General features: G+C 37.4%; 1 protein-coding gene across 1 annotated transcript in view; it reads right to left on the bottom strand.

Moving 5' to 3' along the window:
- FUT9_7 (Alpha-(1,3)-fucosyltransferase 9) overlaps positions 1-12,414 on the bottom strand; it is a 44,614-nt gene extending 32,200 nt beyond the window's left edge. Inside the window, exons 1-3 of the mRNA XM_051216363.1 lie at positions 8,323-12,414; positions 6,005-6,119; positions 1,465-3,509 (exon numbers count right to left, since the gene is read on the bottom strand). Of these exons, the coding sequence (XP_051066951.1) occupies positions 3,385-3,509; positions 6,005-6,119; positions 8,323-9,510 (1,428 nt within the window). The 5' untranslated portion in view covers positions 9,511-12,414 and the 3' untranslated portion in view covers positions 1,465-3,384. Of the gene's footprint in view, positions 3,510-6,004; positions 6,120-8,322 lie in introns of the transcript that reaches the window.
- Positions 12,415-15,051: the final 2,637 nt, after the last annotated feature.

A 15,051-nucleotide genomic window follows, 5' to 3' on the forward strand; every position in this document is an offset into this window, starting at 1 on the left:
GGGGAAGTAGAGCATTCTAATGGACAGCGCAGCTCACAGATGGTGGTTTCGTCTTCACTAACTTAATCTATTCCGTACATGAAGATTCAATCCTCAGTACTTGTTTAGTGTCATGTGCTTACAACTCATATATGTTCGGATTTACTAACTCACTTTCAAACTTTGCATTCTATATCATGTCTAGTGGTACTGCTGAATCGAATTTTAGATCAGTGGTTGAAGTTGAATGTTCTACTCACTAAGCTACCGCTCTAATTAAACGAAGTTTAGTAATCACGTATCAGTTCGTGTGCTAGATTCTCAGTATTATTAATCAATACTAACTAGTTGTCATAATCTCGAAATGTGTAACATTTTTTAGCCGTTATTTGATGATCAGTAAATAAAAACCACTTCGTGGACCTAATAACCATAGTTTGATAAAACGTGGCCCCGACATATTAGTTCATCATGCTTTTTTCACACATGACTCTTATTGAGATTTGATGCTAAATGGTGTTTTTCAACTAAAGCCTGACGTATCTTGCTTTCTATGAATTAAATTCCTAACAATTTACCTACTAATTTCAGTCGAGTAATGTTCAGCTTAGATCGCTGAATTGCTTTCACTGGATGTACGTATATATGTCCAGTAGGTAAGTTTTATGAATGGCTGGGGTTGACTATGATTGAATATATTTTTTGAATTGAACAGCCTGCTGTGTGTGAATGTCAACGTTGACTATAAAAAACAATTTTGACTCCACCTCGTCTATCCAGATGTGCTTCTGAACGTTTTCCTACTTAACAAACATACTGATCTCAGAGCTTATCTTCAATAGTTCCGCCCTCATCTTTGATTATTTTCCAAGAACTGGATACAAATTTACGTCGTCCCAGGTGACCACAGCAAGTTGAAATCAACGAGGCAGTAGTAGTACCAATGATAATAATTAAAGTAGAGAATGTGTTTCAATAAGCAATAAATTTATAAAAAATTAAATGCCTGAATTCATAATAAAGTACAGTCGTCAACGGTGGAAAATATCCACTTGAACTAATATCATTATGCATTGTATTGAGAACCATATACAGATAATTACATTAAAATAAAGAGGCATATAGTCATTATTCGTACTATTCTTACACCTTCACGTTCGTTACCTTTGGTTGTCAACTTTTATGACTTTCGAGATGAATCATTTTGATGAAGGAAACTTATACTTGATATGCCATACAGCTGGTAATTATAAAAAATTTCATCTAAATAACTTGAATATTCTATTGTTTCATTTTTCTTTTGTATAGAAAGGATATCTGAAAGAACAAACTTATTTTATGTTGCGTTTTTTAAACAAGTTTACGGCAAGCTGTACTTGGCATGCTTTTTCTGACGAGTGCCAGTCTAAGTTGCTACACTTCACATCAGTAGGACGGAAAGTATTACCAAGGTACAAAATTAAGGAGTGGGAGTAATATTAACAGTACTATAAAAGTCAGCGAGTCATGATCAGCTTACGTTAACTCAAGTTGCCATATCATATTGGCACGACGAGATGAAATTAGCAAGATGTATACCAAAGAAATTGAAATAGTGTGGTGGCAATCATAAGGCGGGCTGACTCACTTGGTTATGAGCTACACTAATATTAGGAGTTAATGATATTACCCAGTTGTCCAAAGCGTACTAGGTGGGTCAACGTTCGAACCTGAGATCTGGTTGCTGAAAATCGAACACCTTAACCACTAAGTCACTACTCCATAACTTCGAGGAAGAGTGAACAAAACATAGAAATTACATTCCACTCCTAGATTAATACGAAGCAAACTGCTACCACTTTTTTACATAATTAAGAGTTGGGAAATATTTAATTTCAATGGACAAATCATGTAGATTGGCGAATCTGAGTCGAATTCAACAGTCTTCGCAACACTATAGTAAGAAATATTATGTACTTAGTTGTGACTAACTTCAAGAGGTAAACTCCGAAGGAGCTGTGACCAGTAGACTTCAACCATGTCGAGTATGAGATAAACAATATCAATGGTAATCAACCAAAACCTAAGTTTGATTAAAATTAGAAATGTAAGTTAGTGGATAACGACTCAGCGGTCTAACCTTTAGGTTAAGCACTCCTCTTGAGGTCTCAACCTCGAGTTCGATTCCTCGCGGGGTTGTAAATGGGCTTTGCTGAGGAGTTAGAAATACCCAAATCACGTGGCATTAACCCATGAAGTCATTTGGATTGAACCCTGTTGACAGATGCGGACTATATGATCAGGATCTACGCAATCATCGCAACCGACGGTCTAAATCGAACAGATTCACCCACTCTTTGTCTTGCTTTAGATAAATTATCTTTTTATCCCACACATGTATTCGTTCTTCTCCAATCATCTTGTCCATTTGTAATCTTTTTCACTACTATTGTTACTGCTATTTCTACTACTTTGGTATTCATCTTGATAACGTCTCGATATCACGATATGGTGTGTCAACTAAGGGTAATTCACATGTGGGCAGCCAAGCCAAAATGTGGCATCAGTCCTTGAAGTCACTAACTTCCAGTCTGAGCCATGTTGGTAGATGCAGACTACTTGGTTGGGGTCCGCGTGACTATCGTAACCAATGGTTGGAGGCTCTAGGTGACGTGGCTCAGAATCCATCACAATGGCGTGGTTGTATAAACTTCTTGTCTTCCCTTAAACCGTGAGATTGGAATTACTTTATCCTTTCTTTCTTCCTGTATTATATTTTTATACACAACCTTTCTTTTATATATTATTACCATTGAAATAACTACTTCTATGACTTTGGTGCTCATCTTGTTGTGTTAATGAGGTGTGACAACTTAAACCGATGCATATATGTGCCTGATCCCACGTTGTAGATGACTGACTTATTCACATGTGTTAGGTTCTACGTTGTTTATGATTGGGTAGGATGAAATGCTAAACTTCCCGCTTAGTTATCCAGTTAATAAAATACCATCAATTTGTTGACATTTACTAAATTATCTTATTTAATTTAAAGATAATTTACAGTTGTTTAATGTTGATTTGAAAAACAAAAACTGGTTCATACAAATAATTTTGATCGTATTTTCTAGCTTGGAAAACGTATTAGACCATGGTACATAAGAGTAATTCAATACCAATCAGGTATTTTGTAACATATCAATTTAAAGAAATGAAATCTGTCACCCAAAATAAACTACATAATAATTACCATGATATAAAACAATTTAATTTACGTTGAATAATCTTTTTATTTAAAAAGGAAATAGTTTTCCCCACTAAAGAAGTAAAAGTCAACAAAAGGCAGAATTAAATAAATATAAGTGTAATACAGAGGGGAGACGTAAAAAACAGGAGAATTTTGAATGTACAAAGAGATATATATATTCACATTTTTTTAATTTGTTTTTTAATTAAAGCTAAGCGCTGTCTATGTGCTTCAGTTGTGAAACTTTTACGTACAATTCGTTCCTCAGTAGCAAAACCCGGGACAATAACATTCCAATCGCGTTCTAAACTTGGGACGAAGAAGAAAAGAAGCTAAATTATGAATGTATACTTATAATTAAACGGGATTTTGCAAGTGTGTTAAATTTTATTGGTAGGGATTCGTTTTCTTAGCTGGATGTTTTGATCGTAGAGCTTACATTGTTCCGCTGAACAGCATTATCAGTACAAACTTCAGGTAGAAGTGAAGTATTCCAATTTCTCCACATATGACTAACAGTCTGTCCTGTCAACCTCAATCTTAAATGGTTATTTTAGATTATTCATCTACCATTGTTTACATCCTTACTTTGACTGTCTCTCGCTTTGATCTGGTTATTGGTCCTATAGTTGTCCATCAATTTTTTGATTGGTTGATAAATTGGATCAATTTAAATGTTTGTCAATTGTTAACTGACATGAGTACCAAACTTCTAAAAATTCTTTGGTGTTTTTACTGTTCCCTCTATTTAGGATTTCAACATTTTCCTAGTCGAATGTATGTTCAAAATTGTCCACATGCGAAGATAGATCATGGCGTTTGGTCGCTAGTTGATGTTCGAGCAAGCGATGGAGAGGTCGCCCACTTTCGACTGGATACATGTTGCAATCTTAGGTAGAAAAAATACTAAGAACACCAAAGAATCCGGCAGATATAGCTTGCGTGAACTCGTTATGACTCCTAACTACTCTTGGATACCATCATCCTACATCTATTTCCCAGCTAATTCAGACTTATTATAACAAAACGGGTATTCGAGAAGTCAAAACTTTCTGAAGTACAACTGTTTATATTGTTATGTTATTAGATGAATAAATTCAGTGTTACCATATACTAAATATCCCCAAACAAATATCAAAACTTCCAGTGACTTTCTTTCTGATAATTTGAAAAATACTACATTATTATCCATGAAGTTTGGCAAACACTGTAGTATACTAGTTTTTGAAAGGGTTTTGTCATACTCAAAACTACTTTGTAACCATGAGCTTCAAACCAAATTCAGTAGCTTAAATTGTATCTTCATAAAGCGTCATTTTATCAAATGTCTTTTACGATTTTTTTCACATATTTAACCATATAAGAATACTTGTTATTTATTTATTTATTTGAACACATAAATATTGGTACAAGAGAGCGCCAATATATATGCGCCACACAAAACAATGAGAATTTGAAGAGAAGGAAAAGAAGATGAGGAGCGTGAAAAAAAGAACAATAACGAAGAGGTTGGTGTAAGGTAGTATAGTAATAATGAGGGAACGGAAAGGTACAATCAGAAGAAATCTTTCAGTTAAGGGAGGCACAACCACTTTTTATGAAGAAAGTAAAAGGTTACAGCAGGATCGCCACTGGCTTCTATCCTGAGCCATATCTGATAACGTCTCTAGCTACTGTGTAGCACCATCTCTCAGACCCCAACCAGGGAGTCGTGAAGGACCAACAGAAGCCAGTCCTTTGCAGCTTTCTTTCATACCACGACACCATGTCATGCACTGACCACCTCTCCGCTTCTTCCAACTAGTCCCAGAGTCGGCAAATAATGCACCACGTGGAATTCTCTGGGACGACATTCGGAGAACATGTCCAAGCCACCGAAGTCGGTGTTTCAAGATGGTGACATCGATTGCATTATCATCTCTGTTCCCGAACACACGATGTCGAACCTCTGCATTACTGACATGGTGTTGCCACTGAATGTCAGCAATCCTTCGGAGACAACGATGATCGAACACAGAGAGTCGTCTAACGTCCTCAACTCGGAGAGACCAGGTTTCACAAGCATAGAGCAAAACTGCTCTCACCGACGCGTTGTAGATCCGGCCTTTTACAGCCAGACTAACATCACGAAGGCGCCAAAGATGGCCCAGATTGGCATAAGCCGCTCTGGCTTTCACTATTCGTGCATTGATCTCATCACTCACATCCCCACCAGCACTTATGCAGCTACCCAGATACACGAACTTCTCGACTACTTCTATCTGCTCACCATTCAGGGTGAGTACAGGATTAGAATCCTGCCAGTCTTGTAGAAGTACTTTGCACTTCGAAGGTGCAAAGCACATACCATACCTACGGACACTGATTGCCGACTGATTAAGTGCGGATTGCATGCCTTGGGCATTATCGCACAGTAAGACAATATCATCCGCATACTCAAGGTCGAGAAGTCTTTCTTGATTGAGATCATGAACCGATTGATGTTAGACCACCGTTGGAAACATGGAATCCCGCGAGCGGGATGGTTGCGCACTGCTGAGGAGTCCTGCAATAGGATGAAACGGCCATCCAGTGCTTCCAGGTTTCCAACGGCGGTCTAACATCAATCGGTTCATGATCTCAATCAAAAACTTAATAATCTCCACAACCCCTATACTTGTAGTCTCACTCTATTTAAGAGTGTATGTTATTATTAATTGTATATTAGGAAACTATAAATAGTTGAATTATATAATCCAACTATACAATCAGATGATAATAACAAATATTAAAATTTATAAAAAAAAAACAAAAACCTACCCATACAAAATACAACATCTTTTGCCTCAACATTTGATATACCCCTATGTGAAGCAAGTTGTTGAGCTTTTTCTGCACAATTTACAATGAATTCATTAGCTAAATTAGTTATAACCTACGGAGAAAGAAAGTGGGATAAAAAGGTAACACAAAAAAATACTGATCTAAGAAAAAAACAAAATTGTTAACTTTCAAATGTTTATTGTACTTACTCATACGTTTAATCTGATTATTCATATACATTTCTTATTGTGTAATTATAATGATTGCCCGCAAATGCCCTGGTACGACCGAGAGTCGGGAAAGTCCGCTCTCCCTCTCGAAATACTCTCACATAACCACACGTATACAGCCACTGACAGAGAAGTCCTACTTATTGCCTTCTCGCAGCAGAGGCGTCGTTTGCGGAATTGAGAGGATGAAAAGCGAATGTTTGGAGCTTTAACCTGGTTGGTGGATATGGAGGTTTCACCTAAGGGAGTTGGAAAACCCTAATTCCCAAACAATGGTGCACATGAGTTCCAGGATCCTGACCTGAACAAAAGGCGTATGAACCTACTGTTAGTCACCTGCTACCATGGTACCGCATCTCGTAACGTTGCTCCACTGCCTTGTGGATTAGACATTTAGGTCGAAGACTCGGAGTGTGGCCCCCTAAGAAAACCACCTGCTTCGGTCTGGGCACCCGGGGAGTATCTTAGCCCTCACATAAATCAAATAACCTGTGTGGTGCATATGTATTCGGTAACCCTTTGTACCAATATTTATGTGTTCAGATAAATAAATTCTAATAATTACCATTTTAGTAAGTCCTTTTTTTCAAGCTTTTGCCTACTACCTATGTCGATACATATTTGTTCATGTCATACTGTTCTTATATTTACTATCATGCTTATACTCTCTACTTATTATGATTAGTTATTTAATGCTTTTCATTATCACTGACTCATAAATTGTTATGATTGACTTACTACGTTTCATATATGCATATAAATGGATTACTATATATTAGAGTAAATTCTGATGAAGATCTAAACGAAAATACTGTTCGCTTGCGTATTTTGATCTAATATTTTTTTGAAAGAGTTCTTCATAACAGTTTATATGGAGGTACTAACAACAGAGTGATTTCACTAAATTATGTTGGTGGGTTTACTACTAAAATCTAAAATCTATATTACTCGATAAACACAGAAAATACTACTTCAGGATCAATGGTGTATCATTTCAACTTCACTACAATATTTCTAAAGGTTAACGAGAGAACATAAATATTGATAACAATAATTATCAGAGACTTGTTATAACTCAAAACTTTGAAATGTATCATAAGAGAATATCATGATTCCAAGTCCCACAACAAAGGCATTTAGAAAGTATTTCATACAAAGTATTTAACTTCTAACTTGGATCATACATATATCTACGTGATATTATCAGCCAAGGTTGAGTATCGTGTAAACGGTTTGTAGCCTTAGTAACTTTTCAGCTACAGTTGGCTAATAGAGTTGTTAGCGACATACAGATTGGATTAAAGCACGTTCCATGTAGTATAGTGTTGGGGCACGCTGCTTGGCTACTTCTTATCCAATGAGCGCTAGTGGATACTTAGAGAAGACTCCAGGATCTTTTCATGTAAAAATTATAAATATACTAACGTTTTTCTCATTGTGATTCCTACTTCATTTAACCCTTTCACTTGGGATATAATTACGTTCCTGTTCAATCGTGTTCTGATTTGGAGACTTATCGAGTGAAGTAGTGTCCGAGATTACTAAGCAATGAGAGTAGCTGGGTCGTAATAAGAGAAATCATAACATGAGCACAAATAAAAACAGTGGTGAAGCATCAAGAAAATTTGAACCTGTATGAGTGCTTAGTTATTGTCTTTTATTGACCTGTCCGTTTCAGGAAATGAAATGATAAGGAACTGAATTATATGAACTCTTTAAACTGTGTTTGTTCTCTTACTACTCACCAATACTAAACCCTCCTACCTTTTTTCCAAGTTATTCTTACATCAGCCAACATTTCTCGACGAGGTAGACGGTAACTGGACACATGTGATATACATTTTACAGCCATCTTAATCCATTGACCAAAGTCAAAAAGACTAAGAACGAATGAGGACAATTAAGGTCGGCAAAACGAACTGATCCAGTGTTTTTAAAATAATTAAAAAGCTCACGATTTTGTACAAAACGACGGTGAAGACTTAACAACTAAAATTTTTAACTAGAAAGACATAATATCAGAATATGGTTATATTCCTGTCTTGTATAGGTAAAAGGCAAGGAATAAAATAATTAGTAACATACCTCTTCAACATCAGGATCTAGTTGTAAATGAGGTTCAAATTCAGTTAACAACTCAGATAAGGAACTTGATGTGAAAACGGAATTGGTTTGCTCATCAGTGATGCACTTTGAGTTGAGATTTGTTTGACCATTTTCAGGTGAGCAAGGTATTTCGACGACAGTAACTCCAGCAGTTGAAATAGATGGATTGTTAGTTGAGCTAACATCAACCACAGATGTTGTAACTGGACCCGAAGTAGGAGTACCATTTTGCATTGCCGATGAGCATTCTTCTTGAACTGGATATATAGCTGCTTCTTGAACAGGCAAATTTGAAGTAGAGACAATGACTGGTTGAGAAACTGATGGTTTTGACTGCGAATTTGTGATGTCAGAAGAAAGGTTGACAGACAAACCTCTAGGAATATTTCCAGCTGCAGCGAACGAATTACCAGGGTGAACTGGTTGCATGGGAGAAGACACAAGTCCAGGAGGTCTGATGGACGACATATTAATCAACTTGTTTTGTGTTTGAGCACTGCCAAGATTAAAACTTGTTGAGTCCAAAAGTACTTGATTCATAGGTGTTATTCCCTGAAAGCCAGCATTTGTTGTGAAACAAGCCGTTCCTGGACGCAAATGATTATCAACAATCTGAGCGATATGTACAGGTTGATCGGTAGATATGTTTCCCAATGTGCTTGAAACAAAGGCAGTGGATGAACTATTGAATGAGTTTAATGTATTGCTACTTATTATGCCACCTGGTAATGCCACTGACATTTGACCGTTAGGACCTTGTATGACAGTGGGATTCGTGAGCTGTGTAGCAAGTGGACCAGCAGAATTGGGATTAGATATGACAATGGGCCCACCAGGTGGAAGACCCGTTGGAACTTGGATTTGTTGTTTAGCAATTGAAGATGTTGAAAGAGAAATCGGTGCTGTGGTAGCCGTTGTTACCAAATTGGCCATCAATACAGTCTGGCCAGAGGGGAGAGTAACCAAGTTGGCAGAACTCCTTGATGATGGGATACCCGAAACCGTAATAGCTCCAGATGGTGACGGAGTCCACACTTGGAGATTCTGTGGACCACTTGTGACACTGTTAGTTTGGAGAGCAGCTATGCCAGAAGTCTGAGAAATGGCCTGACCAGACTGTATTAGAACTGATCCCGGAGGCAACGTTGAATTGGAATGACCTTTCATTTCTAGAACCCAGAATCGAAAAATTTGGGATAATATGATCACATATATAAATTCTGGGTATGTTTAGTAAAAATTACGTTCCATGTGAACAGGACTCTTGTAGAGCTAGAGCACAAAACAACATATCTCAGATCAAATATTGCCAAAAACGTTTCAGTAGACTTCTGTAAACCAAGAATAAGAGGAAACCAGTTACGACTACTATATACAGTAACAGTAAATTAAGAAGGTACGCACTAGATGTGTACAGATATAAATATTCAAGAAATCTAGAAAACTCGTCATTTCTAAAATAAAACCTTACAAAATCATTCCTTAATCTGGCGATTGGATCGTTTACCAGATTTCGCTTCAGTTAATATTACTTTTCTACCAATCATGTATACATACATGATACTTTCTGGAATAAAATTGTCATTAGTTAGTTTAAGGATTAAAATTAATAAAATTAGGACTACAAACTTGGATGTTACTAGAATACGTCAATTCAAAACACCCTATTATCCAGTTACAGTAAATTTTGGAACATGTAATACAAATATTATGAGGCTGATAATATATATCCCTGAAACTAAATAAAATTTGGTTACCCAATAAAATATTTTTAAGGTTATTTGGAATAAATCTTGTTGTAATTCTCTTATTACGACCCAGCTACTCTCATTGCTTAGTAATCTCGGACACTACTTCACTCGATAAGTCTCCAAATCAGAACACGATTGAACAGGAACGTAATTATATCCCAAGTGAAAGGGTTAAATGAAGTAGGAATCACAATGAGAAAAACGTTAGTATATTTATAATTTTTACATGAAAAGATCCTGGAGTCTTCTCTAAGTATCCACTAGCGCTCATTGGATAAGAAGTAGCCAAGCAGCGTGCCCCAACACTATACTACATGGAACGTGCTTTAATCTAATATGTATCCCGCTAAAATATCTAAAGACTCGTGTGGTAAAATCAAAGAGAAATGAAGTAAAATATGTGTTGATGCCTTTTAAGTAAAAAGCCACAGGTACGAGCTCTAACTTGAGGACCTGTGTGGTATTACTATCCTTCACCAATAATATGGATAACGACTGAAAAATGAAAAAATACAATATGGCTAGGACCAAACTGGTGTATCGAAATACCGACTTTTCACTGACACTAATAGTCTTGTTTTCCATGCTTTCCGAGACAGGTGGAGAAATGGTGAATGCTGTCCTTTGAGGAAGTCGATAACGCAGACGACTGCCAATTTTAAAGCTATAAAACTTTTTACGTGTGTAAACAAAAGTTTCCACTTGTCTAATGAAACTGGTTTACTAATCAACACTTTGCAATAAAGCCGTTCTTAAATATATATTTGTTTGGTGGCCTAGGATATATGGAAGCCTCTAATAAGTAAAAGCAATGGAAATTTCGGTAGGACTCTAATTTATGGACGAGCCAATCAGAAGCGTTTAAGGAATTTCAAGGTCACGGCGCTAAGTTCAGTGCGAGATGCTCACATTCGATCGTTTTACAGCAGATTTTAGAGAATTGGTGATCGTTGGGAGACTACAGCAGATGGCACTGTTAAGAAATTCCTGTGTCTGTGACTGCGGCAATTAAATGACCGCAGCACGATGTGCAGACTGCCGCGATGACATTGTATGTCGTTGTACTATATGTTGGAGAAAAAAATCTGCTCGAACTGGCACTTTTTTTGCCCGGTCACGGTTAAGGCTAAGACAAACCATGATAATCGTTGCAAATTGGATCATAAAGTCTCAAGTAACATTAGCTGCGGCTATACCGATGATTGGAAAGCGTATAGATGCCTCTCCAGACTTGGTTTTGTGCATCATGTTGTGGTGCACAAACGTCATTTTGTTGATCCAACGACGGGGGTCCATACAAACAACATTGAGGGCATGTGGTCTAGGCTGAAGTATTTTTAAAGACCCTACCACGGCTCCAGGGGACGATTATTATGGAGTCATATGGACGAGTTCTTATACCGCATGCACTATGATTTCAAAACTTCTGAACCTTTATCAAACCTCAACAAGTTCTTAAATCATGTAAAAGAAGAATATCCATTGTAATTCATCACTTTTTTACAATATATTTTTACTTTATACTAACTCTTTACTGATTGGCTAATGTTCTCAAGGTCACTTAAAAATTCGTTCAAAGGTCGTCCATAAAGTAGAGTTTCACCGAAATTTCTTATGACTACAGAAATCTGGGAAAACTTTGCGAATGGTGTGGTCCCTCGATTTCAATTTTAGTGGTTGGTACATTATTATAATCAACGAACCAAAGCACCAAAATTGTCCTGAAATTGTCAGTAAATATAACAAATATACAGACATAGATTAGTTGCATCAGTGTGCACTAGGTTAAACCAAGCTAAATCTGTTTCCTTTATCTTTCTGTCCCAATGCTGTACCAAACTCTTTATCATCCAATTAGGCGCACACAAACTTTCAGGCTTGTATAATGCAACTAAATAGCCACACATTATTGCATAAAATCACCAGCTAAATACTAAGTAGCAACCAGTGATACTACTTGACCAACACAATCTTAGAAACTAGATAAGGGTTCAAACTTGAGTAACTGATCCACTATACTAATGAACTGCATCCCCACTAAAACAGTTTGACATTACTGATCAAATTTTGTTTTTTTAATAATTGAGAGTAAAGTGAAGTCCTTAATGTTTGAGACAAAACGTCATTCCAAGGTTGTCCACATATTATAGTCTTACCGCTATATGAAGCAAGGGAAATGGCTTTAAATCTCCAACAAAACGCATACAAATAAAGAAATGAATCACGCTGTGTAACAGGGCACTGTGGATTAAATATATGTACATTGACCGCCCATACCTACTCTTCGAAAGCTGAGCCAAAACTACAGTAACGCAACTACTTGCACATTGTACACAAACTTCCATGTACTTTCTGTCTTCATCATTCAATGGCAAGGAACTGGGGTCACAAGCCAACTGTTACCCACAGGATCTGCATTAATGTAAACATATTAATGAAAAGTGCCGATAACACATGTTCAGAGTTTTTATTGAGCTAATCCTAGAGTTTATGATAGACAACTAGGATTTTACATATCTTTGATTTAATGAATCTATTTGTTCTAAGACACTAGGGTTGTTCAAACAAGCAACCGCTACATTACTGGACAGAAGGTTGTCTACTTGCGACTTGAAGAGTTAAAAAGCTAGATTGTATGAAAGCAAAGAAAAGATAACTCAGAATCCGTAAATACAATTTTTCCGCAAACGTGTGAGTAGGGTTCATAATAGTGGTAGTAATTATGGTAGAGACAAAAATGATGGCGATAATGATGATGATAATAATAATAGGGATATTGTTGACAGGAATGAGAAGGTACGAAACATGTGTTAGGTATGTGGTGGACCAGACAATATATAAACGCAAAAGGTATCAACAAAGTTAATAACAATCAATAGTAATATTAATATATACAAGTTAAATGTTACAAATACAATAATAATTAAGGACGTTACTTAAATTGCCCAAACGTTGCGTGTTCTGATTAAGTCCAGTAATGTGAATCCACAATTATAAATGCTTGATGACTCTGAGCGGGTTGGTGAACTCTCTAGCGATATAGTCCAACGTAGGATGTGATATATTACGATTATAGTCTATAAATGTAGTGATGATGTCACAGATATTCAGTGTTTGACAACGCTTCTACCAGTAACACCTTCTAATATATTTCGTTCCCGCCCAGAGAAATCAAAAGACAGAGTCAAGGAGATCGGAAGAGTATATTTGGCGATGACCAATATATCGGAATTCTCTGATCTAATCTGGCTAGCGATTGCGGTTGATGTTGAGCACGGCGTTACCACACGTGATCTGGTGTGGATGCTTGACCGAGCGCCTTCAGCTAGATGAGTCCACTAAAACATATGGTCAGCATCCAATGTCGAAAACTTACAGAGCTATTTATTTTGGGGATTTATTTACCGCTACAGATCACTCCCCCCTTAGTGGGGCAGTGACCACCCTAAGACGTGGCCAGCCAGAAGTTTAAACCCAACAAGTTTGTCGTTGGTAAACACTCTTCTGATAGCTTACTAAATTTAGCAGCGTCTGGTCGTCTTTCCTTACTATATGGGACGGAGGTACAACATAGTAAAAAAAGAAAATGTACAATGAAAATTTCGGATCCTCATAAACGTCATCGTTCTTTTCCAGCCGTCCTGGAAAAGAAAAAAGAAAGTGTAAGTGCATGTCGAAATACACTCGTATGTGCGTAAAAACACAATGTCGGCGGAAAAAAAATGGAAAATAAACTCATGAACACGTAATAGCGTTAAAAAAAATTGTTTTTTTTTGTTTTGTTTTTTTTAAATAGAAATAAAAATATATAAGCATATTAAAATTGTTTCTTTTTTAAAATAATATAAAATGTCGAGAAGTGCCTTACGTGCAATAGTCGTTTAAATGTTCTGGAAATCTCACCCTTCTTCCAGAACGCGTCGTTTTAAGTTTATTTTCGGATACTGTCGAAGTATCATCGTGTGTGTTGGTTGTCGGATGAGGTATTATAAGTGTCGGAGTCGTGTCGTTCGATTGTATCGAAGGAAAATCCACGTAGATAGGATTTCCTTCTAAATACGCTGCTTTTAAGCGATCGATGCTGATGCTATCGTTTGTTCCGTTCTTATCGACTATATAGTACTTAGATTCACGTTGAAGAACTTTGAAGGGTCCTTCGTATGCTGATTCGAATGGTCATCGATGCGAGTCTCGACGAACGAAAACGTGTGTACTATATCGTAAGTCAGGTTGGACGAAAACATCAGTTGATTGAGGTCGAGTGGAAGCAGGTTTAACTGAACGCATTGCGTTTGTAAGCCTGTTCGTGTAGGAGGTTAGATCCATGTTCATTGAAGAGGATGAAGGATCCACGAATTCTCCTGGAAGTCGAAGTGTCGTTCCATAAACGAGTTGAGCCGCAGTGTATCCAATGTCAGCTTTCACTGCATTGCGGATACCTAGTAAGACGAGTGGAAGAGCGTCGGTCCACTGTGAAACGTTTGCAGCTGACAGTGAAGCTTTTAGTTGTCGGTGAAAGCGTTCTACCAACCCGTTTGCTTGTGGGTGGTAGGCAGTCGTTCGGAAGCGAGTGGTTCCTAAAAGTGTGGTCAGACGACGGAAAAGATCAGATTCAAACTGACGTCCGCGGTCTGTAGTGATGGTTGAAGGGCAGCCGAAATTTGCTACCCATCGTTCGACGAAGGTGCGGGCCACTGTTTCAGCAGTGATATCCTTGATGGGTACTGTTTCTGGCCATCGAGTGAAACGGTCTACGCAGGTTAAGAGATAAGAGTATCCATTTGAATCTGATAAAGGTCCTACTAAATCCAGGTGAACATGGTCGAAACGAGCATCGGGAGTTTTAAATGAGCCTCGGAGACACTTATTGTGTCTGATAACCTTAGATTTTTGGCAGCTTACACAGGAGCGTGCCCACTCCCTCACGTCTTTATTCATGCCAGGCCAGCAAAACCGT

Source organism: Schistosoma haematobium, chromosome 4 (genome assembly GCF_000699445.3).
Source record: "Schistosoma haematobium chromosome 4, whole genome shotgun sequence".
NCBI classification, from domain to species: domain Eukaryota; kingdom Metazoa; phylum Platyhelminthes; class Trematoda; order Strigeidida; family Schistosomatidae; genus Schistosoma; species Schistosoma haematobium.